This window comes from Rhinatrema bivittatum, chromosome 12 (assembly GCF_901001135.1).
Source record: "Rhinatrema bivittatum chromosome 12, aRhiBiv1.1, whole genome shotgun sequence".
NCBI lineage: Eukaryota > Metazoa > Chordata > Amphibia > Gymnophiona > Rhinatrematidae > Rhinatrema > Rhinatrema bivittatum.
The window spans coordinates 80,053,443-80,080,776 of NC_042626.1; the positions used below are offsets into that span (position 1 = coordinate 80,053,443).

Consider the following 27,334-nt stretch of genomic DNA (forward strand, 5'->3'; position numbering starts at 1 on the left):
CCGAGTTTCGCAGCTTGTTAGCCGCTGCCTCAGGGGCTTGAACACTTCAGATTCCAAATTGAAACTCCACACAATTAATATCATCGAATGTACAGCAATTATTTGATCAACTAAAAAAATATGATTTATAATGCAAATATTAAAACACATTAAATACATTAACAATGTACATGTGGTGTGTAGATCTAAACAGTTAAAAATTAATTAGAAATTAATATCTTAAAGCGTATTTCTACAAACAAGTCATGTCCAAAAGGAAAAAATTCTTTAATATCTCATTAATAGCACATATTGAAAGATTATAAAAAAATTTTATTAAAAATTTCATCACCAAAAAATTGATGATTCAGTAAATATGTCCGTTTAAAAAACAATGCTGAAGAAATGAAAAGTGAAAAATTGAATAAATGAGAGACATAAAATCAGTATATTGAATTCTATCAATAGTGCATCACCATAAATATTAATTATAGAATTAATAATTTATATTGACACAATAAAAACTAAAATGTGTAAATGAATATACTAATCGTGTTGGCAGCGTTGAACATGATAATTGAATGAGGAAATGTAATAAAATTAAAATCCAGGTGGACTTAAAAAGTAAAAATAAAAATGCACTATCATATCAAGCTTAAGATAAAAACATGTTATCGGGTAATAGGCGAACCTGACGCATCGGTCTAAACCTAACCATAATTAATACCATATTTGAACAATAAATAATTTCAACAGTAAAAATTATAACGCTTTAATATTTAAATGATTATAAGCGTAGCATTTCAAAAAATCGCTGCCTGAAAACATTACGAATAAGCCAAGAAAAACATAAGCGCTTGCCATCCTGGGTAGTACAACCGCACTCAATCTAACATTGAATCAGGGCTATGTGCGCTGAATCCACCATTTAGAAAAAACAGAAACCGCTGTCAAAATACCTAATCCTTTAGTGAACGAATGATTATGAATTTTAGCTAAGACTAACCAATTCAAAACATCGCTGCCTGAAAAAATTACGAGTGAGCCAAGAAACTAAAAACTTACCGTCTTGGTTAGTGTACCGCACTTAGGGCCTCATTTTCCAATATCGCAGTGGTAACGCATGAGGGGGCGTGTCCTATGCAAATAAGGCATTTTTTGTGCAGCAGGGAAACAGCGCGGCACTAGAGAGAGCGAGAGCGAGACTTCCTATAGTGCCTATGCCCTAGACAGGTATTTGTATCCCTATGGGAGGGCCACCTAGTAACTCGAGGTGGGGATTAGGTATGAGCGTAGGGGGTTGGGGGCCACTTTCCACATTCAACATGAGACCTACGGAAGAACAGTGGTCTCTAGTGAAGATTTGCTGGCCGTCGGAGTGAGGACACTCACTCCAAGAAGAGATTTGGGCAACGTTCTCTCAACCTAGCTTGTTGTTGCCCAGGTAGAGTGTCCATCAAGCTAGGTTGAGAGAACGTTGCCCAAATCTCTTCTTGGAGTGAGTTTCCTCACTCCGACGGCCAGCAAATCTTCACTAGAGACCACTGTTCTTTCCGTAGGTCTCATGTTGAATGTGAAAGTGGCCGCCAACCCCCTACGCTCATACCTAATCCCCACCTCGAGTTACTAGGTGGCCCTCCCATAGGGATACAAATACCTGTCTAGGGCATAGGCACTATAGGAAGGCTTCTCGCTCTCTCTCTCTCTCTCTGAATTGTCGTGGACTGCGAAGATTCATTGGTTGTTTTATCGCGGTGCACGATGTTTTCGCGATTTGCGACTCCGGTTCCGCAAATGGCGAAAACATCGCGTGCCGCACTGTTTCCCCGCTGCACGAAAAATGCCTTATTTGCATAGGACATGCCCCCTCATGCGTTACCACTGCGATATTGGAAAATGAGGCCCTAAGTGCGGTACACTAACCAAGACGGTAAGTTTTTAGTTTCTTGGCTCACTCGTAATTTTTTCAGGCAGCGATGTTTTGAATGGTTAGTCTTAGCTAAAATTCATAATCATTCGTTCACTAAAGGATTAGGTATTTTTGACAGCGTTCTGTTTTTTCTAAATGGTGGATTCAGCGCACATAGCCCTGATTCAATGTTAGATTGAGTGCGGTATACTACCCAGGATGGCAAGCGCTTATGTTTTTCTTGGCTATTCGTTAATGTTTTCAGGCAGCGATTTTGTGAAATGCTACGCTTATAATCATTTAAATATTAAAGCGTTATAATTTTTACTGTTGAAATTATTTATTGTTCAAATATGGTATTAATTATGGTTAGGTTTAGACGCGATGCGTTCAGGTTCGCCTATTACCCGATAACATGTTTTTATCTTAAGCTTGATATGATAGTGCATTTTTATTTTTACTTTTTAAGCCACCTGGATTTTAATTATATTACATTTCCTCATTCAATTATCATGTTCAACGCTGCCAACACGATTAGTATATTCATTTACACATTTTAGTTTTTATTGTGTCAATATAAGTTATTAATTCTATAATTAATATTTATGGTGATGCACTATTGATAGAATTCAATATACTGATTTTATGTCTCATTTATTCAATTTTTCACTTTTCATTTCTTCAGCATGATTGTTTTTTCAACGGACATATTTACTGAATCATCAATTTTTTGGTGATGAATTTTTAATAAATTTTTTTATAATCTTTCAATATGTGCTATTAATGAGATATTAAAGAATTTTTTCCTTTTTGGACATGACTTGTTTGTAGAAATACGCTTTAAGATATTATTTCTAATTAATTTTTAACTGTTTAGATCTACACACCACATGTACATTGTTAATGTATTTAATGTGTTTTAATATTTGCATTATAAATAATCATATTTTTTTAGTTGACCAAACAATTGCTGTACGTTCGATGATATTAATTGTGCGGAGTTTCAATTTGGAATCTGAAGTGTTCAAGCCCCTGAGGCAGCGGCTAACAAGCTGCGAAACTCGGCCTGAGTCGGGCATCCTCTGAACACATCTCTGTTCTAATAAATATTGAAATAAGACTGGGGCATCTATTTTGTTTTTGTTTTCCTCAATGTTCCACTATTACAAGGTCTTCCTGCAATTTATCACAATCTGCTTGCGATTTAACTACTCTGAACAATTTTGTATCATCTGCAAATTTGATTATCTCACTCATCTTATTTCTTTCCAGATCATTTATAAATATATTGAAAAGTAAGGGTCCCAATACAGATCCCTGAGGCACTTCACTGCCCACACCCTTCCACTGAGAAAATTGTCTATTTAATCCTACTCTGTTTCCTGTCTTTTAGCCAGTTTGCAATCCACGAAAGGACATCACCACCTAACCCATGACTTTTTACTTTTCCTAGAAGCCTCTCATGAGGAACTTTGTCAAACGCCTTCTGAAAATCCAAGTATACTACATCTACCGGTTCACCTTTATCCACATGTTTATTAACTCCTTCAAAAAAGTGAAGCAGATTTGTGAGGCAAGACTTGCCTTGGGAAAAGCCATGCTGAATTTGTTCCATTAAACCATGTCTTTCTATATGTTCTGTGATTTTGATATTTAGAACACTTTCCACTATTTTTCGTGGCACTGAAGTCAGGCTAACCGGTTTGTAGTTTCCCGGATCACCCCTGAAGCCCTTTTTAAATATTGGGGTTACATTAGCTATCCTCCAGTCTTCAGGTACAATGGATGATATTAATGATAGGTTACAAATTTTTACTAATAGGTCTGAAATTTCATTTTTTAGTTCTTTCAGAACTCTGGGGTGTATACCATCCAGTCCAGGTGATTTACTAATCTTCAGTTTGTCAATCAGACGAACAACCTTCGGATCATCGATTTGATGCTCTGAGAACCACGTGCAGTGCTCTGCTGCCGGGTCCCTGTCCCCCTCAGAGGTTGGGCCTGCAAATCCTCCTCATCTGGATCTGCAGTGTCCGAAGAAGTGTCTGTATCCACTTGCGGCATCCTGGCTTGCAAGGGACGCTTCCCCTTAGGGGCCCCGCACAGTGACCCCTTTCCGGGCCACCAGGAGGAGGAGGAAGAGGAGACTCCAGCTGCCTCCAAAACCGGAATGGCGCGTTCTCTTGCTATCTTTCCAGGCCTTAAAGCTTATGCATGACCAGCACAAACTCTGAAGAAAAAGAGCAATCAGAATCAACCGAATTGGTATCAGAGGCATCTCCCTGTACCATAAGCTCTGTCGTCGCACTAGATCGCGGCCTCGGATCCAGCCGGTGGAGAAAGCCGCGGCGGGAGATTCCCCTCCCCCACCACAACCTGAGTCGCGGTTGCAAAGGCACTCAAAATGGCACCGTTCCTGCACTCGACGGAGAGAGAACAAGGCAGAGGAATTGGAAGATCCCTACTGCCAGCGCCACAGACTGACTGCGAATCACGCCCCCCCCCCCCCGGCCCCCGCTGAGGGTCCCTCGCCGCCAGGGAGGCAGGCGGAACAGGAGTCCGTCTCGAGACAGGCGCCTCCGACCGGAGCCGCACGCGCAGCATCAACACCCCACAGGGAAAGCCCCGATGCAAACTAAAAAAAAAACGATGCGTGATTAAACGCAGCACCCCCACAGCCGCAGCAAAGACAGAAAGGAGGAAAATTAAGTAAAACTTTTTATTTATTTTTTTTAAACTTGCTGGGCTGACGAGGCGATCCTTCGCGGGTGGTGCTGGTGGTGAGTGATCCGGGCTCCCCGGTATCACCCCAGCGTCTGCTGCACTAGCAAAAGAGGGCTCTCAGCCCCTGCCGCAGCCACCTCACACCAGGGGGATAGTCCCCTCAGGAGTTGCCGACCCCCTGGGAGGCTGAAGCTCTCACACCGGTAACCCTCTGAATCACAAAGAAAATCCTAACTAACCTGTCACTTTTTTTTTAAATTAAAAGCTTTATAAATTTTGAACAACCAAAAAAAAAGGAAAAAACCTAAGTAAACTATTCCAGACTGTGAGTTTGGCCACCCCACCATCTGCTGGAGACAGAGTAATACTGGCAGACTGTGGGTGGCACCCGGTATATATGGCAGAGCCTGTCACAACTTTCTCTGTCTCCATCTGCTGGTGGGGAGGCAAAACCCAGGAGTCTGGACTGATCCGGGTACATACAAGGAACTTCTGATTGGCCAGCAGTTACCCACAACATGGCCTAGGTAGAGAATTCAATAGACTATGTCATAATCCTAACTAGTGAGAGATGCTCTGGCACAAACAGGCCTTGAGAAGTCCCGCTATTGAAATAACAGAGGCACGGGTACATGACACTTTCGACACAGCAGAGCTTACTACACTATGGCTGCACTCCCTACCATTTCAAACCACTTTGGTCTTGTGTTTCACCACACACTTCATATACAATGTACTCTGTTGTCGTTTAACAGCCCATCAAAAGCCATAACAGGAGTTCTCTCTCTTAGCTGGGTCCGAATTTACCAAGACAGAGAGTGGGAGAAAAACATTAGTAAATTAGGCCCATAGGTACATAGTAAATGATGGCACATAAGAACCAAATGACTCATCTAGTCTGCCCAGTTGCCTTCCTCTCTCTCTCTCTACTACACTGGGTAGAAGAGCAGGGAGAATCCCAGAATTAAACACCAACCTCTAAAAACCCTTTTCCTACTGCTTCTCTCTCAGAGCCTGATTTACTAAATCTTTCCTCCCCTTCCATGTCTATGGGGAACAAAAATATCTGTAAATCAAGCCCTAAATTGTTTAAAGCATGTTTAAATCTGTTACGGTTGGTAGACTATTTCAGATTCTTCCAAGTCTGATACTCAACCCAAACTGCCTCCCAAGTTTTTACCACCAAACTTTGTAAATTGGTTTCATATGAACCAAGATGCAAACTTCATATTTCTGAACTCATACATTACTGTGACAAATTCCTACAGGCTGTACAGACGTAAATCAAGGTGATGTGCAAAAAGGGTTTCACTTGAAGGAAACTGCTGCTGGAAGAAGGCTAAGATACCTACGCTAATTGTGACGCTGCACTTTGCTTGAAGTGCTCAGTCCTCTGTTTTAAAAACCCTCCTTGGACAGGGAGGACAAGCGTGCATCACCCTCAGGGGGAATGTAGGCATCAAAAATTCCAGCTGCATGAATCCAGGAGAAAAAGAGATCAGTATTCAGACCAGGCCACTATTCCAGTACACAGTTTTCCACCACAAGTACATTCTGTTCCCATTGTCTAACCAGTGAGTGGCCTCTACCAAATCTGTCATCGAAATGACACTTCAAAATGGTCTGATGATATTTTTTAGGGATGTAAATGACATTTACCATAAACTTCTGCAAACAGTTTCCTACTAAACATTTACCCATCTGAGGACGGGTAAATACCTGCAGTAACAATGTAATCCGCTCTAAAGTACCCGAAAGGTGGGAATATAAATCAAAATAAAAAAGGCATACAAGGATAAAGACTTTCGGCCATTGTGAGCTAGTGCCTATGGCAACCAAGGACAATGTGACCCTGTCCCTACCTGTACAAGACACATTGATGGACCGTTCTGGGAGTTCCTGCTGCATCACCACTCCCGAGGCCCGGGCGTGTGCTTCCAGCTCCGCCATAGTTTTATGTTTAACCTTAACTGCTGGGGGAATAAAATATCTTTTCTTCGTTCTCACTGGGACCATAAGAAGGAACTGCCCAGGCCTGGCTGGATTCAGCAGAGCTTCTGCTGCCTATGAGGAGCAAACAAACAGCAAGAGACATCAGAGACAACTGGCGAGCAGCAGATCTTCCACATCCCTATGCACCGAGAAACAGAACAAAGCAAAGAACAAGACAGAGATGCCCAGCCACCCCCATAATCCCCCGCTACCTGCGCGTTTACAGAGTAAGAGCAGCGCAGGAAATCCCAGGAAGCGACACACAAACAGTTTCCGCACAGGCCGCCATCTTGTCTACACGGTGCATGCCGGGAACCCGAGTGACGTGAGGAACTGCGAACCCTTGAATGGATGAGAGCCTGGGTACTGTGTGGGACTAAGGCGTGTGATTGGACGGGAGCTTGTAGGGCCGGGTCTGGGGATGTGGTGAGACAGAAGGATTCTTGTAAAGCTCCTTTTAATCCTTCCTAGATTTCCTTTCTCTTCCCTTCCCTCCCCCGTCGGGGTAAGGCTGGCCTTGCATTCATCTCTGCGCTGCTAGCCACAGCGAAGGAATAAACGTTCTGCTTCAGATTGGCCCTTCAGGGAGGTTCTTTGTTTTCCTCAGGAATTTGAGTATTTTCCAGGAATATCCAGGTTTCTTTCTGTGACATATTGGGAATTGATATTCGGCACTTAGCCGGTTAAGTTTCATTTAGCTGTATAACTTTGGGTGCCACTTAGTCTGATAATGTTAGCTGGTTATGTGAAGACCATGGCTACTTATCTGGCTACCGTAGCCAAGTAAGTGGCGCTCTTCAACTTTATCCAGTTCAGTTAACTGCGTAGCGTAAGGACACTTTCCTGCAAGATTATACATCTAGATAGCAGAATATATTATTTATTTTTTTTAGACGTTTTATATACCGTCGTTCCAAAAGAAGATCACAAAGTTTACAAAAATTAGCGTTAATATTTATGGTCAGTATTCATATACTGTGTCAACATTCATGTTGTGGGCCAGCATCACAGCAAATACATATTCTGGTTCATATTCATATATATTCTAGGTCAATATAACAGCTCCTGCTCCTTGTATCGCCCCAGAGCTAATTGTTAGCAGCTCATTGTTCTCTTTGTTTCTCAGTTTTCTCATTTGTCGATTCAGTTGTTCTAGTAAAGCTTTTTATAACCCCGCACCACTGTTAATTGTATCCCCTGTTTATTGTATCGCCCCCGAGCGAATTCTTGCAGTTGCATTGTAAACCGATGTGATATGTATTTTATACAGGAACGTTGGTATAGAAAAGTTAAAAATAAATAAATAAAATAATAAATAATCTACTTCATATTCATACATTTTCTAGATCAACCCAACTGCAAATACAAGTTCTACTAACAATCTACTTTACATCATTCATTGCTTATTGTTTGCTTCACTAAGATTCTCTCTAGTATTGCCGTTGAAGTTATCAGCATATTTATATTTTACGTTAAATCATATGCATTTCTAAAGAGCCATGTTTTCAGTTCATGCTTTAAATTCTTTCTGTCTGTCATCTGATGTAATGACTCTGGAAGAGAGTTCCACAGCTTGGGCCCGCTTGGAGAACATTTCAGTTTCCTTTTGCGTTAGGTGTGTGTTCCGAGTAGAAAGCACCATTAGAAGTCCTTTGTTTTGTGATCCTAGGGCTCCTCTGTGGTGTTTAATGTTTATTATTTATTTTTAATTTTTCTATACCGAATTTCCTGTATGAGATACAAATCAATCCGGTTTCTACAGCGAACAGGAACTCGCCCGGCTTGTCTGGCGGGGCTTTTTACATTAAAACAGTTTAAACAAGGCTTATTACAGTAAACAGATAAACATTGCTTTTTTATATTGAACAGTAACAGTTAAACAAGGCAATCGACGTAAGTAAGGATCCGATCAACATGAGCAAGAAACAGATAGGCCATGAGACCCCAAAATATACCAATAATGGTTACACAGTGTGTCTTGAGAGAATATAATGGTGATTACATTGATAGGATTATATTAAGGCTGGAGATTGACTGGAGCTGATAGATTGTCAGAGGATTGACTTGGGGCAAATGAGCCATGGGTAGGGGGGGGAGCGGAGGGTAAAGGATGGAGGTCGGAAGCTTGGTTAAATTATGAGTCTGGGAACGCTTGTCTAAAGAGCCAAGTTTTTAGTTGTTTTTTAAACTCCGGTAGGCTTGGTTCAAGGCGTAGGTTGGTGGAAGTGCGTTCCATTGGTGAGGACCTGCTGTTGAGTAGTTGCTCTCTTTCTTAATAGTGATTTTGCTGGAGGTGCATAAAGAGATCCTTTGTAAGCGCTTCTGATGGGTCTGGAAGATGTGTGAGCTCGAAGTTGTGTTCCTTTATTATGATGGGCGCGATGTTGTTTATAGCTTTGTAAATGATGGTGAGTGTTTTGAACGAATCCTGTATTTGATGGGTAGCCAGTGTAGATTGCAAAGAAATAGGGGTGATATGGTCTCTTTTATTGGTGTTTGTGAGAATTCTGGCAGCGGCGTTTCAGAAACCTCTGAAGGGGTTTAATAGTGCTGGAGGGGAGTCCGAGAAGGATGGAGTTGCAGTAGTCGAGTTTTGTTAAGATGATGGATTGTAAAACTAGGCGGAAGTTGCTGAAAATGAAGGAGAGGTTTTAGCTTTTTGAGGACTTTGTAGTTTATAAAAGCAGTCCTTAGTGGTGGTGTTTATACATTTTTTAGGTTTAGTTGGTTGTCCAACCATATTCCTAGGTCTCTGACATCTGGTGGCGAAATCCATGTTTAATGTAGAGGATAGTGCAGGGATGCTGTGTTGATCATGGAGTCGTGAGAAATAATTAGCATCTCTGTTTTGTTGGCATTCGGACTAGGTTTTAGGCTGGAGAGTAGGTATTTAATTGATTGTAGGCAGTCCTTTCCAATGGGTGATGGTTCTTTGAAGTTGATTCGGTGATAGGGATGAGTATCTGTATGTCATCCGCAAAGAGGTAATAGGTGAGATTGAGGTTGGAGAGTAATTGGCAAAGAGGGAGGAGGTATACATTGAAGAGTGTTGGGTGAGAGGTGATGAGCCTTGAGGTACACCTTGGTCTGAAAGGACCGGCTGAGATTCCTTGTTGTTTATCCTGACTTTGTAGAATCTGTTACACAAGAAGGACTTGAACCAGCTGAGTGCTGTACCTCCGATACCTATGTTTGCTAATTGGTCTATGAGTATTGTGTGATTTACAGTATCGAAAGCTGAGGATAGGTCTAGAAGTATCAGTAGATGTGATTGTTTTTTCTCCAGGTTTAGTAGGATTGAGTCTGTGAGAGAAAGCAGAAGAGACTCTGTGTTTCGCGATTTGCGAAAGCCGTACTGAGCTGGAGAGAGAATATTATGTTCTTCGAGGTATTCCTGACAGTTGTTTGTTTACCCGCTTTTTCCATCAGTTTGGCTATAAGTGGAAGGTTTGCGATGGGCCGGAAGTTAGCTGGGTCCGTCGGTGAGGCGTTAGGTTTTTTCAGTAGGGTTTGAGAATTGCTAATTTCAGCTGATTGGGAACTATGCCTTGAGTTAGAGAGATGTTAATGATTTTCGCAATTGGTTGTGCGATGGTGTTTGTATGGCGGTGAGTAGGTTTGTAGGTATTGGGTCTGATGGGGGGAAGAGGGTTTTATTTTCTTGAGGGGTGTTTTCAATCTCCAGTGTGGAGGTGGGTTCGAAGCATTCAAGGCTGAACTTCTGTTGAGGCTGAGATTGCTGAGAAGGTTGGGTGTGTAGTTATGGTTTGTAATGGAGCTGGTGAGGTTGGTGATTTTTTTCTTGAAGTAGTTGGCGAGTTCGTTGGCTTGTCGAGAGCTTGGTGATCTGGAATGGACAGCGGAGGTGGTTTGGTGAGTGATGAGACATATGAGAAAAGTGCCTTTGAGTCAAAGATGAAGTTGTGGATTCTTTTTGCAATAGAAATCTTTCTTGGCTTTATGGATGGCATTTCTGTAGGTATTAAGAGTGGTTTGTAGACTGTGTGTAGTGCCATGGTGGGGATTTTTTCTCCAGCTTTGTTCTTTATTGCGTAGATTTTGTTTTAGAGATTTAAGTTCCGGGGTAAAACCACGGTTTTCTGTTGTCTAGTGCAGGTTGTATAGTTTTAGTGGTGATTGGGCAAATTTGGTCTGCAATTTTTTTGGTGGCTTTGATCCATGACGTGGTGGCTGTAGTGGCATCAGATAGGTCTAGCTGGTTTAGTTCTTTGGAGCAGATATCGTTGAGTAGGTCCAGTGGGCATGGTTTTCTAAAATGAATTGTGGTTTGGTGGAAGATTGTGGTGGAGGATTTCTTTCTTGAGGGTCGTGGAGATGACTCTGTGGTCTGACCAGGGGACTGGTGAGCAGGAAAGGATTGGTGTGGATGGAGAAACTGTCATTTATGAATATGAGGTCCAGCGTGTGTCCTGCCCTTTGTGTGTAGGACCTTTGACTATTTGTGTAAAACCCAAGTGGCTGAGCGCAGTAAGCACTGTTTCACAGTTTGTGGATTGGGGGTGTGAGTCAACATGCAAGTTGAAGTCTCCCAGGATTATGGTGGGTTTGTCTGAGTTAATGTATTTGGGCTATCAGCTCTATAAGAGGTGATGGGTCCGAATCTAGCATTCCTGGTGGGCATAGATGAGGCATATTTGTAGATGTTCTGACTTAGAGAGAGAATTCGAGTTTCGTGGTGGAGTTTGTTGGTTGAAGAGTGAGGCCTAGATGTTTTTTGGCAGCCAGCAGAAGGCCTCCTCCTTTTTTTTAGGTCTGGGTACTGAAATAAGGTCGTAGGCTTGTGTAGGCAAGCTGGTTTGTTAGTACTATGTCTGAAGTTTTTAGCCATGTTTCCGTGATAAGCACATAAGTCTGGGTTGACTTCTATGAGATAATCATTGAGGATATGCATTTTTTTGGAAAGTGATTGTGCGTTGAATAGAGTTAAACGTGAAAGTGAGAGACCTAAGAGTTGAGTGATTGGAGATGCCATAATTGAGATTAGTCTTTGTTGTCCTTGTAGCGTATTGGGAGGTCAGTGTTGTGTTTGTTCTTAGTTTGTTCCTGATTATTGGAAATAGGGAAGTGGGTGAATCTTAAAGTAGTTGTGGTCTTGGGTGTAATCAATAGGTGAGGGTCGTTCTGTTGTTGAAGGGGCGGGATGGCTGGTTCTCCGGGTCTTTGGGGGTAATACTGGTTTGGCCTTGGAGGGATTATAATACTGTGTCTGGGTATCTATTACAGAGAGGAGAGGGGTATCCATGCTAGTGGCACTTGGGTCTGCACGAAGGGGCGCACAAAGGGGCTGGCCCCCTTTGTTGCGCTCCTTCGGCGCGTGACGCCTGGGAAGCCGCTGTTATTTTTTAAATGGCCTTGTAGTTGCGGTGAATTGAGGTCACAGGGGCGACTGATTGGTGATTGGTCGCTGCAGTTGGGCCGTCGGGCTGGGCTTCAGGGCGGGGAATGGCGGCGGTCACGTGGTCGGCGCGGGTTCCATGGAGGTCACTCCTAATAAGTGTCACTCCTAATAACCCTGGATTAATATTGTTGATGATATTGAAAATTAGAATGAATACTTATATGAATTCTGGATTGTAGAGAGTGCTATCAGCGAGGGGTGATGATGTGGTCAAATTTCCTTGTCCCTAGTAAGAGTTTAGCAGAGGCATTTTGAAGTAACTGTTGTGGTTTTAGTAGTCCTGAGGGTAGGCCTATTAATATTACAGAAAATTATCTGGCTAGCAGTATATATTGTAATGCGATGGCTGTACTGCTAGTTTGGACATTAGCTAGATAAGGCTATCCATCTAACTTGTTCAGCTGGATAAGCTCAGCCTTTGAAGGGAGAGGGTAGAGAGGGGGGTGCAAAGTTAGAGGATCACACAGGGCTGGAGCGGGGCTGAGCCTGAGCACCACATTTGCATTGTGGAGTATTACCAATTAAGGTAAAAATCAGTAAAAATGGATAATAGTTTCTCCGTGGACAAGCCCACAACAGCCACACAAGTGGGAATGTCAGCCTGCTTCGTAAAATTTGGGCATGCTTAATTTAGCTATCGCTTAGAAAGTTCTTAAGGATTTCCTGAGCATGCGCGTAGTTTCCCACTCAGCTGGTGATTGTGAAGTCCTCTTCATTTTTTTTCATACGCCTCAGCGAACAGTCAGGTTTTTGCTCAACTCTTCACAATGTCGACAAAAAAAAGGCCAAATTCCCTTTAAGACTTGCAATAAGTGCAAACGGAAGATGTCCTCGAGGGACATGCATTCAGTTTGTTTCCGCTGCCTCAGAGAAGATCACGGCTCTTCAAAATGTAAGTTATGCAGAAGTATATCATCGAGAGCGAGAATATACAGAGAGCTAAAACTCAGATATGAGTTAGCTCATGAGAGTGAAAGCAATCTAAGAATGCTTATAAAAAAACAAAGTCACATAGCTGATGATGCATAAGATCACAATCTAGATCGCCAAGCCACTTCAATTCCAAAACTTCTCATTTCGGTTTACAAGACAGAGGTTGTTCTCCCAAAAGGAATCATACCCATAAGAGGCATAAACATTTGCCTAGCTCTGATGTCAGACTAACAAAGTGTAAAATCCACCATTTTTTGTCTCAGCCTAAAAGTTCAAGGAGCCCTTCGAAGTCAAATATAAAATTGTCGGTGCCGCAACTTGAAGGAACTGGCGCAGTCGACAAAAAATTGAAAGAAGCTTCAGCACCATCAAAGCTGATGGCTCAAAAAATATCGGCGCAGACACACATGGTGCCATTGCTAGTACTAGCACCGTCATCGGTGCAATCATCGGCACCATCATCAGCGCCATCTTTGGAACGATCCTCCAGATATTCTATACACAAGTCACAAAATAAGAAGCATTCAGACCAAGTCCTTTCAGCACTGAATCTCAGCCCAGTGTACCAACCATACTCCTTACTGGCGTCCATCTCGCCGAAAGATTCACAGAAGCGTAAAATAAATTCACCACCAAGAAAAAGCAACCAAGAAGTCAAAACATACAATCATCTTATCAGACTCGGAGCCTGAAACCAAGTCAAAGGAGATTAAAAAACAACTAGCAAAACCTTCATACAAATTGGAATATGATTCTGACAATAATTTAATACTACCATTTCCACATAAAGAAGACCATGCTTTGTAAAGAAATGGACAGATTTTGTCATAAACTATATGAAAGACCCAAAGGATGTCAGTCCTAAAGCACCTAATAAAACGAGGAAACCATATCAAAATAATGACACTTATTCAGATGCTTCTTCCATTATCTCCACATACTCATCTTCCTCAGTTTCGACATTAGATTCGTTAAAATGTCTGGATCCCAATGCATCACCGGACCTACCCACAAATCCATCACCAGATGACTCAAAAGGGTATTCCCTATCTGTAGATAATCCCTATTCATCATTCATAAAGAAGATGGCTAAAACAAATGATTTCCCAATCAAAGACGCAAAACCTACGACGACTGACAGGATTCTTGCAGTACATCAAGCATAAATCCTCCACCACATCAGTCCCTATGTTGGAAGCATTCCTAAGTCTTCAAGATGAAAGATGGAGTATCCACAAACTGTGGTCCCTATCCAAAAAACCTGGCAACCAGAATACACGATCAAAAAATGTAGTGGGTCACATCAAGTCTCAACTTCCTCACGAGAGTCTTATAGTCCAGTCAGCAATGAAAAGAGCAAAGAAATCATCTCTTTCTCAAATTCACCACCCGGTAAGGATCCAAAGATTTGGATTCCACAGCTAAGAGGTTACTTTCAGCAGCTATATTACAATTCCATACCAAACACATCAGATTCAAGTAGCGCAGTTCCTCTATAATACCCTAGAAAGCTTTAAAAACTATAGTGATCTCATCCCTAAAGAAAAGAAAGAGGACTTCGACTCATTAATAAGTGACTCAGGTGAGGGGATCAAAACACCTGACCCGTGCAGTCTACGATTCTTTTGACATTGCCTTCAGGACATCCACCATAGCCATAACAGCAAGACAAATAGCATGGCTGACAGCATCCAGTGTCCGCGAGGACGTGCATGAAAAGTTAGCAGATACTCCTTCCAAAGGAGAAAACCTTTTTTGGGAAAAAGGTGAAGAGGCCGTGGAATGTATCAAACAACAGAATCTGGCTTTGCAAATCTCTCTCCTCCAATATGGACCAAAAACAAAATAGGAAAGGCCAGTTTTACCAATACAAATGGCCTTACTATGGTTCTTCCTATCAAGGGACATTTTAATAGCTATAGCTATTATCACAAATAGTCTCTTCCCTACAACACATTTATACAGCGTGGCAGCCATGCACAGAGAAACCACAGAACCCGATCTACAGCAAGAGGCAATAATAGAACCAAAAGGTTCCTCAGTGGTCACAGTCAAGTTTTTGAACATCAACCGAACCTTCTTCCTTCCAATTGGGCTCCCACAGAAGGAAGAATTATGCAGTTTCCAGAAGCATGGGAGTCAATAACTTCAGATCAATGGGTGTTGGAAATAGTGTGAAAAGGATATCCACTTGAACTTCTGCAAAACTGCCAAAAAAACATTACTGCAACACCATACACACATCTCACACAAAGTCAATAAGACTTCAGCAGGAAATCAATTCCCTGCTCCATTCCAAAACCATTACAGAAGATCCAACTGTTTCGTAGAAACGGTTTTTATTCAAAATACTTCCTAATCCTGAAAAAAAATGGAGAACTCCTCCCTATTTTAGATCTCCAATTACTAAACAATATCTTCAGAAAGAAAGATTTTGCATGAATTCCCTACAAACGATAATGCCACTTCTACAAGCAAAGATTGGATAATTACAATAGACCTAAAGACGCCTACACACATATACCCATAAGAATGGAGCACAGGAAATATCTTTGTTTCGCCTTCTAAGGTCGCCATTTCCAGTATCAAGTCCTACCTTTTGGACTATCTTCTGCAGCCAGAGTATTCACAAAGATGTTGGCAGTGTAGCAGCTTACATTCGGAAACAGCATATCATGGTTTTCCCATACCTAGACGATTGGTTGGTAACTGTGACTTCGAAATTGGAAAAGCATCCACCATACTAGATCAGTAGTTCAAATTCTTGCAAAGACTATTTTCATAATACATTTTGAAAAATCAAATCTTGGACCCTCCCGGAGTTTAGAATTCATGGAGCCATCATCAACACCAAACAAATGATGGAAATGCTAAAAGTAATTGGCCACATGGTTTCCATGATCATGTAGTTCCCAATGCACATCTTAAAATGAGAATTCCACAATGACATCTAAAGAATTACTGGAATCAGAGCAGGCAATCTTTATCAACCAGACTTCCGATATCCTCTCACCTAAATAATGCTCTTTTTTTGTGGATAGAGTTTCCCAATCTTCTCTGCTCTCAGAACATGCTTCCTCAGCAAATTCAAAACAAAACCACACAGATGCCTCACTAAAAAGTGGGAAGCTCATTGCAAAGGAATGAATATGCAAGGCCAATGTTCTACACTTCAAATCACACATAAACCACTTAGAACTACTAGCTATTTACAATGCACTATGTTTTTTCAAACTGCATATCAAAAAACAAGGCAGTCCAGATTCAAACAGACAATCAGTTAACCATATACTATGTCAACAAACAAGGGGGTACAGGTTCAATCAAATTATGCAGATTTTCTTGCCAGATATGGGATATGGCGATTACAATGCAAGTTCACCTCTCGGCAAAAAACTTACCAGGAAAAGACAATGTAGTAGCAGACCGCCTAAACAGACAACTCAGTCCGCACGATTGGGAAATGGACACTCACATTCTATAATCCATTTTCACAAAGTGTGGTACCTCAGAAGTAGACCTCTTTGCAGCCCCTCACAACAGAAAACTAGACGCGGTTTGTTCAATAATCTACTCTACTCTTCTCAAGCTCTAGCTCAGGATGCGTTCACAATTCAGTAGTCTCATCATTTTCTCTATGCCTTCCCACCAATATCTATCCTACCAAAAGTGATCTCAAAATTGAGAAATGGACGGGGGGAATGATGATCTAGAGAGCCCCTCTCTGACTGAGCTCAGCCTTGGTTGAATCGACTAGCAGTTTCAACACCAATCCAACTACCAATCAAACAAAATCTCATCACACAAAACAACAGCTCCAAAATACATCCCAACCTAAAATCCCATAGCACTAACAGTATGGAAGGTTGAGGACCCCAATAAATCTTTAAAAAACTTTCTTAAGGAATAATTAAAGTACTTCTAGCATCTAGAAGGCCTACTCAAATTCATATCAGAAGAATGGATAAGATTCACCACTTATGTTACGAGCATGGCCTAACGAATCCTGTTGAGGGATGCAGGCGCGGTCACACTGCTCCTGGGAGATTGAGCCCTGGGCCATGGGGCACCTCAGGGAGGATCCCCAGATGCAACACCGTGGGGAGGTGAGCGAGTACAGGCACAGGCGGAGGCAGGAACAAGACTGGACTGAAAACCCTGCAGGGAATGTCAGGAACTGGAACAAGGCAGGCTCAGCCCACCACTGGACCAACACGCACCAATGAGACCCAGCAACGCAATGCTGGTCTCAGGAGTAGCCCTCTGGCCACTTGGTAGCCCTTCCGGACCCGCTGCTAGGGAACAACGAGTGCGAGAGGCCAGATGGAGGCTGAAAGCAGGAACAAGATGAGGACAAGGAACTGGAAACAGAAGACACAGGATACTTGGAGGACTCAGGCAAGGACTTGGAAGACTCTGAGTACTTGGAGGGGTCAGGCAAGGATTTGGAAGACTCAGGGTACTTGGAGGGGTCAGACAAGGATTTGGAAGACTCAGGGTACTTGGAGGGGTCAGACAAGGATTTGGAAATCAGGGTACTTGGAGGAGTCAGATGAGGACTAGGAAGGCTCAGGATACTTGGAAGACATGGACAAGAGTCAGAATACTTGAAGGACTCAGACGAGGACTTGGAAGACTCAGGGTACTTGGAGGACTCAGACGAGGACTATGTGGAACTTGGAAAACTTGGACGAAGACTCAGGATACTTGGAAGACTCAGACGAGGTTACGTGGAACTTGGAAGACTCAGACGAAGTTACGTGGAACTTGGAAGACTCAAGACGAGGATTCAGGAACTTGGAAATCTCAGGCAAGGATTCAGGCATTAGTACTGGGTGAGTTCTGCATCGCAGCGCACCCTACACAGCCGCCCAAAGCTGGTCACGGACCACGCTGGAAGCGAAACAGACTCCAGGTGAAGAAGTGGAACTTGAAACCAGGACATGTCAAAGATTCAGAAGAGGCCTGCACCGAGGCGCGTCCTACACAGCCATCAGAGGCTGGTGGCAGACCACGCTGAAAGTGGAGCAGGTTCTGTCAGAGTCTTGGGCAAAGACCGGAACAGGATACTATACTCAGGATTCAAAACTCGGAACTCAGAATTCAGGAACAGACCTCGGCATTAAAAATGAGCCTGGGGGCGTAATGACGTCATCCGCATGTATGGCTGCCTAACCTGAGCGCTCCTGGCGAAACCTGTGCAATCTTTTTAAATCTACTACATCCGTCTTCTAACTACGCTCCTAAAGAGCAGAATTGGGGTCTCAAATCCTACCATGGCGATGAGGCGTAAAAAGTGGACCTCCAGTAATTTTCCTATTCGAAACTCGAGGAAGATCACGGCGAGACAAGGTTTGAGCAGGCCCCTAGTGAGGTCCATGAGACCCGAGAGGCGGAACCCAAGCACGTTACACCAGCAGACCTCTCCAAACTACCATCTAGAACGGAGCTAAGGGACTGGTTCATCGCGCTATGCTCCGACCTAAAACAGCATAAGCAGGACTTATTGTCCATTTCTGAAATTAAGGAAGATATGGCAGCTATAGGTTTGCGGAACTGGATACTAGAATGGAGAGGCAGGAAGACCACCTGCAGAAAGTGGGGGAGGAACAGCTGACGTGTCGGGCGGAACAATTGGCTATTGCCGAGAAAGTGGAGGATTTAGAAAAACGGTTGTGGCGAAACAACATTAGGATACGCTGGATGCCAGAACTGCAGGAATACTCTGACTGTTGCGTGGTGGCGACTGATATCTTTCGCGATCTTATGGCATTAGCGTCTTCAGGGGAGACTGCAGGGGCGGCAGCTTCCCTGACCTTCAGAATTGAAAGGGCACACTACACTCAAGGCCCGAAGACAGCGGAGAAGCCGAAGGATATTCTGATTTGCTTACAATCATATCAAGACAAAGAACAGCTTATGCTGCGGCCAGAAAACAGCGAGAATGGCTGTGGGAGGACCACAAGACCTATATTTATAATGATCTAGCAGCAGTTACCTTATGCAAACGATTTGAACTACATGCGGTGACCTCAGCTCTCCAGGAGCACAACACCAGGTATCGATGGCCATTTCCTTTTGGCCTTATGTTTACCATTGCTGGTACTACATACAGAGTTAAGAACTTAGCGGAGGCAAAAGAAGCCTTTACAAAAGCAAACTTGCCATTCACCTTACCGGCTGAAAGGCCAGAGGAAATTCCATATCGCATGGCCTCCACCCCATGGTGGCAGAGGGTGGGTAACACTAAAAGGCTGGAACGCCAAAAGTTAACACCACCGCTAACCAAAAAGAAGGCCGAAGAAGCCAGGGCGATGATGACTAGAGCGCCAAGTTAAAGCACAGCTGAATTTAGGAAGACAGGATACATTTCAAGCCTCTAGGCAGAGTCAGTGAAGCAACTGACACAACCGCATGGAACATGACTGGTAAACGTTTACAGTGATGCCTAGACTCAGCAATATACCAATGCTGGGAAGCGGCTTACTTGTTGGAGTGACCGACCCCTATGAGAGGAGGTATCCGGGAGGTGGATACAGCAGATATAGGGGGGACGGGAAGGGAGGGGGTGTTACCCATTAGCTCATGGGGAATGTTTTTTTTAGTTATTATTACTTCTATTAACCAGTATGTACTTGGTTGGGAATGATCAGGGGTGCCTAAGGCCAGGGGTTAAGAGTACAAGATGGCATTGAAATTGTGGTCCCTTAATGTTAATGGTCTAAATTCTCACAAAAAGCGACAGCTGTTACAGCGAGAGGTAACCCAACAACAGGTGTCCATTGCACTTATTCAGGAAACCCATCTGCGCAAGTGTCATGAACGGGTTCTGCAACTGAAGGGGTACCCCAATCTTTATCTGGCGGCTAGCACAAGAGGAGCCAAGTATGTGGGAGTGGGTATTCTCATTGCCCAACATGTCACTTATGAGTATATAATCACACGTGGCTGACTCATTAGGGCGATATATTTTGATGAAAATACAGATTGATAAGAAGGTTTTTACCATCATTAAGGTATATGCACCTAACTCTGAGCAAGATCACTTCCTGCGTTCTTTAGCGGAAGTTTTAACGCATTATGCAGAGGGGCAAATTCCTATAGGGTGGGGATCATAATTTAGTGGGCAATCCCAGGATGGATATATCTAATAGCAGGAATACGGGGAGCTGGAAAGCTACCTCAGAGTTAACCTCACTCATGCAAACTTGGGGAGTGACGGACATATGGAGGCAAAGTAATCCAATGTCTAGAGCAGAGCTTCTCAACCGGTGTGTTGCGACACACCAATGTGTCGCCAAGCACCAGCTGGTGTGTCGCGTCTCCCGGTGTCCCACAGCCCCAGTTATACTTCCCTTTACCTTTTTCCTGCCCCCGCGGGCCAATTGGAAGCCTCCTCCGATCTTCCTGCCCCCGTGGGCCAATTGGAAGCCCTCCCTCCGTTCTTCCTGCCCCCGCGGGCCAATCGGAAGCCTTCCTGCCAGTGGGAGGAGGAAGCCTCTGATTGGCCCGAGGGGCAGGAAGAAGGGGAGCATCTCATAGCCCGGGGGTGGGGTGGGTTTGAGGGAGGCTGGGAGGAGTGGCAGTGTCCAGGCCCGTAGTGGCGAAGAAGCCCGACCCTGTGGGCCGCCACGGACTAGACGTGCTGAAATTAAAACACAGCCGCGAGCCACATAGAAAAGAGGCCAGCCGTCTCAGGAACCGCGATAGAGTAGGGATTCCCCAAAGCGGCAGTGAGTCGCAAGCACGAAGAGGCTGGTTGCTCCGGGGATTCTCCCCCCCCCATGCAACAATGAAGCATGGCAGAACTGCGTTTAAAGTAAAAGTGGCACTCAGGCCATGCTGATTACAGATGGGGCAATTGGAGCTCCCAGCGGCCGTAAAAGCAGACAGATGGGGGCCGTGGGAACCTAGGGATATCCCGCCAGCCAGAGAAAGGCTTTGAGTGCTGTGGCATATTTTTCTAAAAGAAATGTTTGCTGCTTCAGTGCGGCTGAGAAGGCAGCAGCAGCACTGGGAAATCTGCCATTGCGAAATTAAAGGGGAACACAGTATTGGGGACTCTAAGCAAAGAGTGTGTGAGAGACAGACTGGGCAGGGAGGAGTACTTGTTTACTGATTTGTTTAAATTACCTATTTTTTAATTTTATTTTATGTTAATGAACAATTTTTGTAATTTTTATATCTTCTATAACTAAGTTATTTTAAGTAACCCTTATTTTTTAGTTTTATTAGTTAGTTTTTATCTTTATTTTATTTGATATTTGTAAACCGTTTTGATTAAACACTGTTTGTAAAGACGGTATAGAAATATTTTTAAATAAATAAATAAATGGGTGAGTGTGAGAGACAGAGACTGGGCAGGGAGGTGACTGGGGTGAGTGTGAGAGACAGTGACTGGGCAGGGAGGTGACGGGTGTGTGTGAGAGACTGGGCATGGAGGTGACTGGTGTGTGTGTGTGTGTGTGAGAGACAGAGACTGGGCAGGGAGGTGACTGGGGTGAGTGTGAGAGACAGACTGGGCAGGGAGGTGACTGGTGTCGTGTGTGAGATAGAGACTGGAGGAGAGTTGCTGGAGATGGTAAGTAAAGGTGGCATTTTAAGTGTTATTTTTCTTGATTGACTGCCATTTTAATTATTGAGTATTATGTGATGTGTCTACTGTTATGAAATATTTTATTGATATTTGGACAATTTTTAATAATTTTTATGAGTTTTAATTGACGTTATTCTGTTCATCAGCTGTTTTAAAACATTTATTAATATAGTTTTACAGTTCTGTTTTCCTAATAGGAGGTATATTAGTGTTTAGGACCTGATTTAATATTTGTAGTGTTGCCTTTTCATAGATAGGGTTGTTATGTGTTCCATAATGCAGGTGTAACTTTGTGCAGATTAGTTTCTGTGCATTATTGCAGATCCTGGGACTGTGTTAGGTGCTATATTTCTCTTTCCATTTCTCCAGGTTTGCACTGTATGCAGAGTGGCTTTTTTTGTTTTTCCATTCCAGTTTGTCTCCATATTTCTGTACTTGGTGAAGGTAGGTTCTGTGTGTGTGCTGAGGTGAGGTATTTTACTAGCATGTAGGCATTTGTATCAATCTTATTTGTTGTGTTTTCTCAATAGGATGTGCATTAGTGGAAAATTATTAACTTTTCATAAGGAGGGCTATTGTGTCTGGTAGTAAGGGAGTTTGTTTTGCTTTTACTGAGATGTCATCAGAACCAGAAATTCTTTTTGTTGCATGGTGAGTTCTATGGGTAATGCCCTAGTTCTGCTCTGCATCCATTGTTAGGGTCAAGGGGGTTCCCGTTGATGCAGAGTGTATGTTTACATATAGCCCCGTGATGGTCATATGTTCAGTGTGTCACGCATGTGAGAACCATCTGTCAGGTATGTCGAAGCCAAAAAAAAGGTTGAGATCCACTGGTCTAGAGCATAAACTTCTTTCTTCCTCTTCTTTTACTCCCAGTTAGAATCATCCCTGTTTTATTGTAACTTCTTCTTCTGAGCACTTGTTATAATTTGTTATAATTTATTATAAGTTGTAATGTATACATTCAAGTTATAGTTTGTATTGCTCACCCCTTGTTTTATGTAAACCGACATGATACGAACTCCGTGAATGATGGTATAGAAAAATCACAAATAAATAAATACTCAAACCCCCATAATACATACTCAAGAATTGACTTTCTTCTTGTAGAAAAGGGACTTCAGAATCAGGTGACAGATATGGGGATAGGTGATATCACTTGGTCGAATCACGCTCCGGTTTGGGCTACGGCAGGGGTGGGCAATTCCAGTCCTCGAGGGCCACAAACCTGTCGAGGTTTTAGGATATCCTAATGAATATGCATGACATAGATTTGCATACAACTGAGGCAGAGTGCATGCAAATCTCTCTCATGCATATTCATTTGGGATATTCTGAAAACCAGACTGGTTTGTGGCCCTCGAGGACCGGAACTGCCCACCCCTGGGCCACGATATTGCTAGCACCTACAGAAACGGGGCTGCAGTACTGGAGGGTATGAGATGACATACTGGAGACAACCGCTCACTGCTTGTTAGTGACTGAGTCACTTCAGGACTACTTCACCCTGAACACGGGCTCAGTGAAATCAGCTGTTCACTATGGGAATGCTCCTAAAATAGTACTGAGAGGCCGCCTCATTGCACTGCTACAGCCTTACGAAAAAAGAGGGATCAGCGTGGAACTGAGTTGTTACGCACTTTAAACTCACTAGTGAGTGTTGTAGATCTGCTCCTCCAGAGTTAGCAATCTGTTGTAGATCTGCTCCTCCAGAGGGGAGGAGTTAGTAATCTATTATAATTCTGCTGCTCGCAGTTAGCAATCTGTTATCGAGCTCCTCCTGTAGGGGGAGGAGTTAGTAGTCTGATATGGGATCTCCTCCTGGAAAGGGAGGAGTAACAATCTGTTATCAATCCCTACTGCTAGAGTAGCAATCTGTTATAAAGTCCGCCAGAGAGTTAGCAATCTGTTATGGATCACCCTGCCAAGGGGAAGAGCTAACAGTTGTAATACTTTGGAGGCACAGTTAATGATCTGTGGTGGGTTGGCTTCCCACAGAGCTGCAGTCATATAATACCGCTCTAGTAGTGTAAGGAATTGACACTTGAGGTAAATTGGTGAAATCCCTGGGCCGATGGCAGATGACATTGCCCCCAGGAGGATATCCTGAGAGGGACCACCGGCTAGGCTGGAGTATGGAGACAAACACAGATAGTTCTTTATTAGACAGGAAGTAGAACCACCAGAAGTGGCAGTAGTGAGCTGATGTGCCCAGCAGGGCTGAAGTCCCTCAGATACTGGAATTGCGGTCTCTGGGTTGCTGAGCTGCAGAGAGAGACTATAGGTAGTGAGTAGACAGGGTATGCTGGATACATAACCAGAGGTAGATGATACACTCACAATTGTAGAGATCTGTAATGGCTTCTATGCAACAGAGTCTTCAGTATATTCAGGACAGGAGCCATAGGCGAGTGCTGGTTCCTATATGCAGATTGGAATGAGAACTCACAATATCTGTGTATGAGATGGCTTATGGATTAGAAGAGAGTCTTTGGAGGGGGTTTAGGAACATAGGACCTCGTGGAGCGAGTATCAGTTCCTATCTGCAATCTATAATAGTAATTCACAAGATATAGATATATGATAGCTTCTGATATAGAAGAGAGTTGAGAAGGGATTTAGGAACATGGGCCCTCGTGGAGCGAGTACCGGTTCCTATCTGCAATCTACTATAATGACTCACGATCTCCGTACCAGCGATAATGTCTTAGACAGAAGGGAGTCTTCGGAGATTAGGAACATAGGCCCTCGTGGAACGAGTACCAGTTCCTAATCTGTAATAGAACTCACTGTGTTTTCACGTCTGTGATCACTTCCAGATATTAAGGAGTCTTCTGAGCATTCAGGGACGTAGGCCCTCATGGAGCGAGTACCGGATCCCTTCTTAGCAATCTGAAATCAAGAAGAGAGAGCTGGGCCCCCGAGGTAAGGTGGTGGAGGGCAGAGCAGCAGAGAAAGAATTCCCTTTGCTAACTCGATTCGTAGTAGCAAGCAAAGACCTTTTAGAGCTGGAAGCGGATGACGTCACTATGGGGAGACGCCCCGAGGTTCGCGCCCTTGCAGGTACAAACTCTGGAGCACGCGTGCACCCTTACGTCATCAGGAAACATGGCGGATCCGCAGCGTCAGGCCAGCCTGGGGATTCCAGGAATTACGGTGAGGAGAAGCCGCGGCAGCATCTGTCCGTCAGACCCGAAGGGAGTCGCCACTAAGGGTAGAGAGGGTGGAGCGAGGGCGAGAACAGGCACGAACGCAACAGTGAGATAACATCACCGTAATCTCATGATCCCATATTGCAGAAGCTACATGCTGTACGCACGGAATAATATATTAGATTCCTCTAGTATAGCGCACACTCTAGAATGCACGAAGCAAAAATATTTTGAGGGGCATAACAAGGCTGGCAGGATCCTAGCTAGCCAACTGTGAAGCAAAGGGCTACACAGAATAACATTGCAAAAGATTAGAGATATTTATTTATTTTATTTAGAATTCTTATATACCGACGTTCCTGTATAGCATACAGATCACACACCGGTTTACATTGAAACAAGAACAGTCACTTGGGAGCGATACAATGAACATTTGAAACAAGGAACATTTAAAACAAGTGGATTAAAACTTCGGTACAGATTAAAATGGGGTACAATACAGTGGCCTTGTCCAAGGAGGCGGCTTCAGGAGTGCTTATCTCTCCGGCAAAGGCTTGGCTGAAAAGCCATGTTTTAAGTTTTTTTTGAAAGTCTGAGGGCAGGGTTCTTGACGGAGATCCGGGGGGAGCGTATTCCAGAGGGTGGGACCAGCTGTTGATAAGGCTCGCTTCCTCAAGGAGGTTTTAGCAGGGGGGGGGGCATAAAGTGTGCCTTTATATGCTCTTCTGATAGGTCTGTCTGATGTGTGCGGACGTAGTTGGATGCTTAGTTTGAGGGGGGAGATGTTGTGAATGTCCTTGTGAATCATCATGAGAACTTTGAAAAGAATCCTAAATTTGATGGGTAACCAGTGGAGTGTCTGAAGGATGGGAGTAATGTGCTCTCTTTTGTTTGAGTTGGTGAGGATCCTGGCGGCGGCGGCGTTCTGAACCATCTGCAGGGGTTTGATGTTGATTGCAGGGAGACCCAGAAGGAGGGAGTTGCAATAATCAATTTTAGACAGGATGATGGATTGAAGCACCAGACGGAAGTCTCGGAAGTGAAGGAGAGGTTTCAGTTTTTAAGCACTTGCAATTTGAAGAAGCATTCTTTTGTGGTATTTTGTACACATTTTTTAAGGTTTAGTTGGTTATCAAGCAGAACCCCTAAATCTCTAACAAGGTGAGTGATTAATAGATGGTTTGGCGAATTGAATTGGGGAGGAGCTTGGGGAGTTGAGGAGAACATTGTTTTCATCCAGCGATATGATGAGAATCTCCGTCTTATTGGTATTGAGGACGAGGTTTAGGCTGGTTAGAAGGAGGTTGATTGCTTGAAGACAGCTATTCCGTAGGACCATGTTTTTGAAGAGAGTCTGTAATTGGGAGAAGAATCTGGACATTGTCCGCGTAGAGGTAGTGCGTTAGTTTAAGGCTTGTGAGTAACTGGCAGAGTGGGAGCAGGTAGATGTTGAAGAATGTGGGTGAAAGGGAGGATCTCTGGGGGACTCCCAGGTTGGAACTAATTGGGTGTGATTCTTTATTGTTGATCCTGAAGAATCTGTTGTCGAGGAAGGATTTGAACCAGCTGAATGCAACTCCCTTATAGGTGCCTAAGTCTGACAGATGCTCTAATAGGATAGAGTGGTTCACAGTGTCAAAGGCCGCCGATAGATCTAGAAGCGCTAGGAGATAAGGTTGTTTTTTTTTCTCCAGGTTTAGGAGGATGGTGTCCGAAAGGGAAGTTAAGAGGATTCTGTGTTTTGCGGAAGCCAAACTGAGATTTATTTATTTATTTATTTATTGCTTTTATATACCGACATTCATTGGGGTACATCACATCGGTTCACATTAAAACAATTGGAATGGCGGTAGAGGAGAGACCAAAATGGGCCGCCGGATAGCGAACAGCGGTAGATCGAGCTCCGGTGGCGTTTCTTCTTATTTTCTTCACTCAAGGTTTTCCTCAAGTCTTTATTTCCTAGTGTGCGGTATTAAAATGCCGCACACTAAAACGAAAAGCTAAAATAAAAGAGATTACCTCTACTCCGGTTCACGACGTTCGACAGCCCCGTATAGAGGAGATCTTCGCTGGACTCATGCAGCCGTTGCCGGAGGGAGGAGCCGCTTGGAGCAACAGCGGTGAGCAGACGCTGAGCTCCCAGGCTGAGACATCGTTAAGCCCCGGCAAGCCTCAAACTCCGGATCCTCCGCTTCCAGCGGATTCAGAGCCACTTTTGGAAGGGGCACTGGAATTAAGATCTGCTATAGCTGAAGCTAACACCCAGAGAAAGGACGGAGGTTTTATCCCGTTCCCTTCGGAGAGCCCAACAACAGAGGGCTCCAGGGACTTAAACAACGCAGCACAGCTATTAGCAATGGACGGAGTTAACCCCGTGGAGGTAGGAAGTGAGAAACAAGGTATTCAAGTTGTTTGTAATCCACCAGCATTAAAAGTTAATAAAATAACATTAGAGGAGATCTGGAGGGTTTTGTCTTCTATGGAACAGTCTATAAATTCCCTGACAACTTTAGTAAAAGAAAGTGTGTCTAAAACCCAAATTTGGAAAAAAAGACTGAGAATATGGAAAGATCTATGAGGAAAATAGAACAAAAAACAGCGGATGTGGAAAAAGTACAAGGAAACTTGGT

General features: G+C 43.5%; 1 protein-coding gene across 1 annotated transcript in view; it reads right to left on the reverse strand.

Annotated features, from left to right (window-relative positions):
* Positions 1-27,334, reverse strand: part of MRPL45 (mitochondrial ribosomal protein L45) — a 112,359-nt gene that overhangs the window by 49,702 nt on the left and 35,323 nt on the right. Inside the window, 4 exon segments of the mRNA XM_029572253.1 lie at positions 5,965-6,014; positions 6,017-6,084; positions 6,475-6,676; positions 6,817-7,019. Coding sequence (XP_029428113.1) covers positions 5,965-6,014; positions 6,017-6,084; positions 6,475-6,676; positions 6,817-7,019 — 523 coding nt within the window.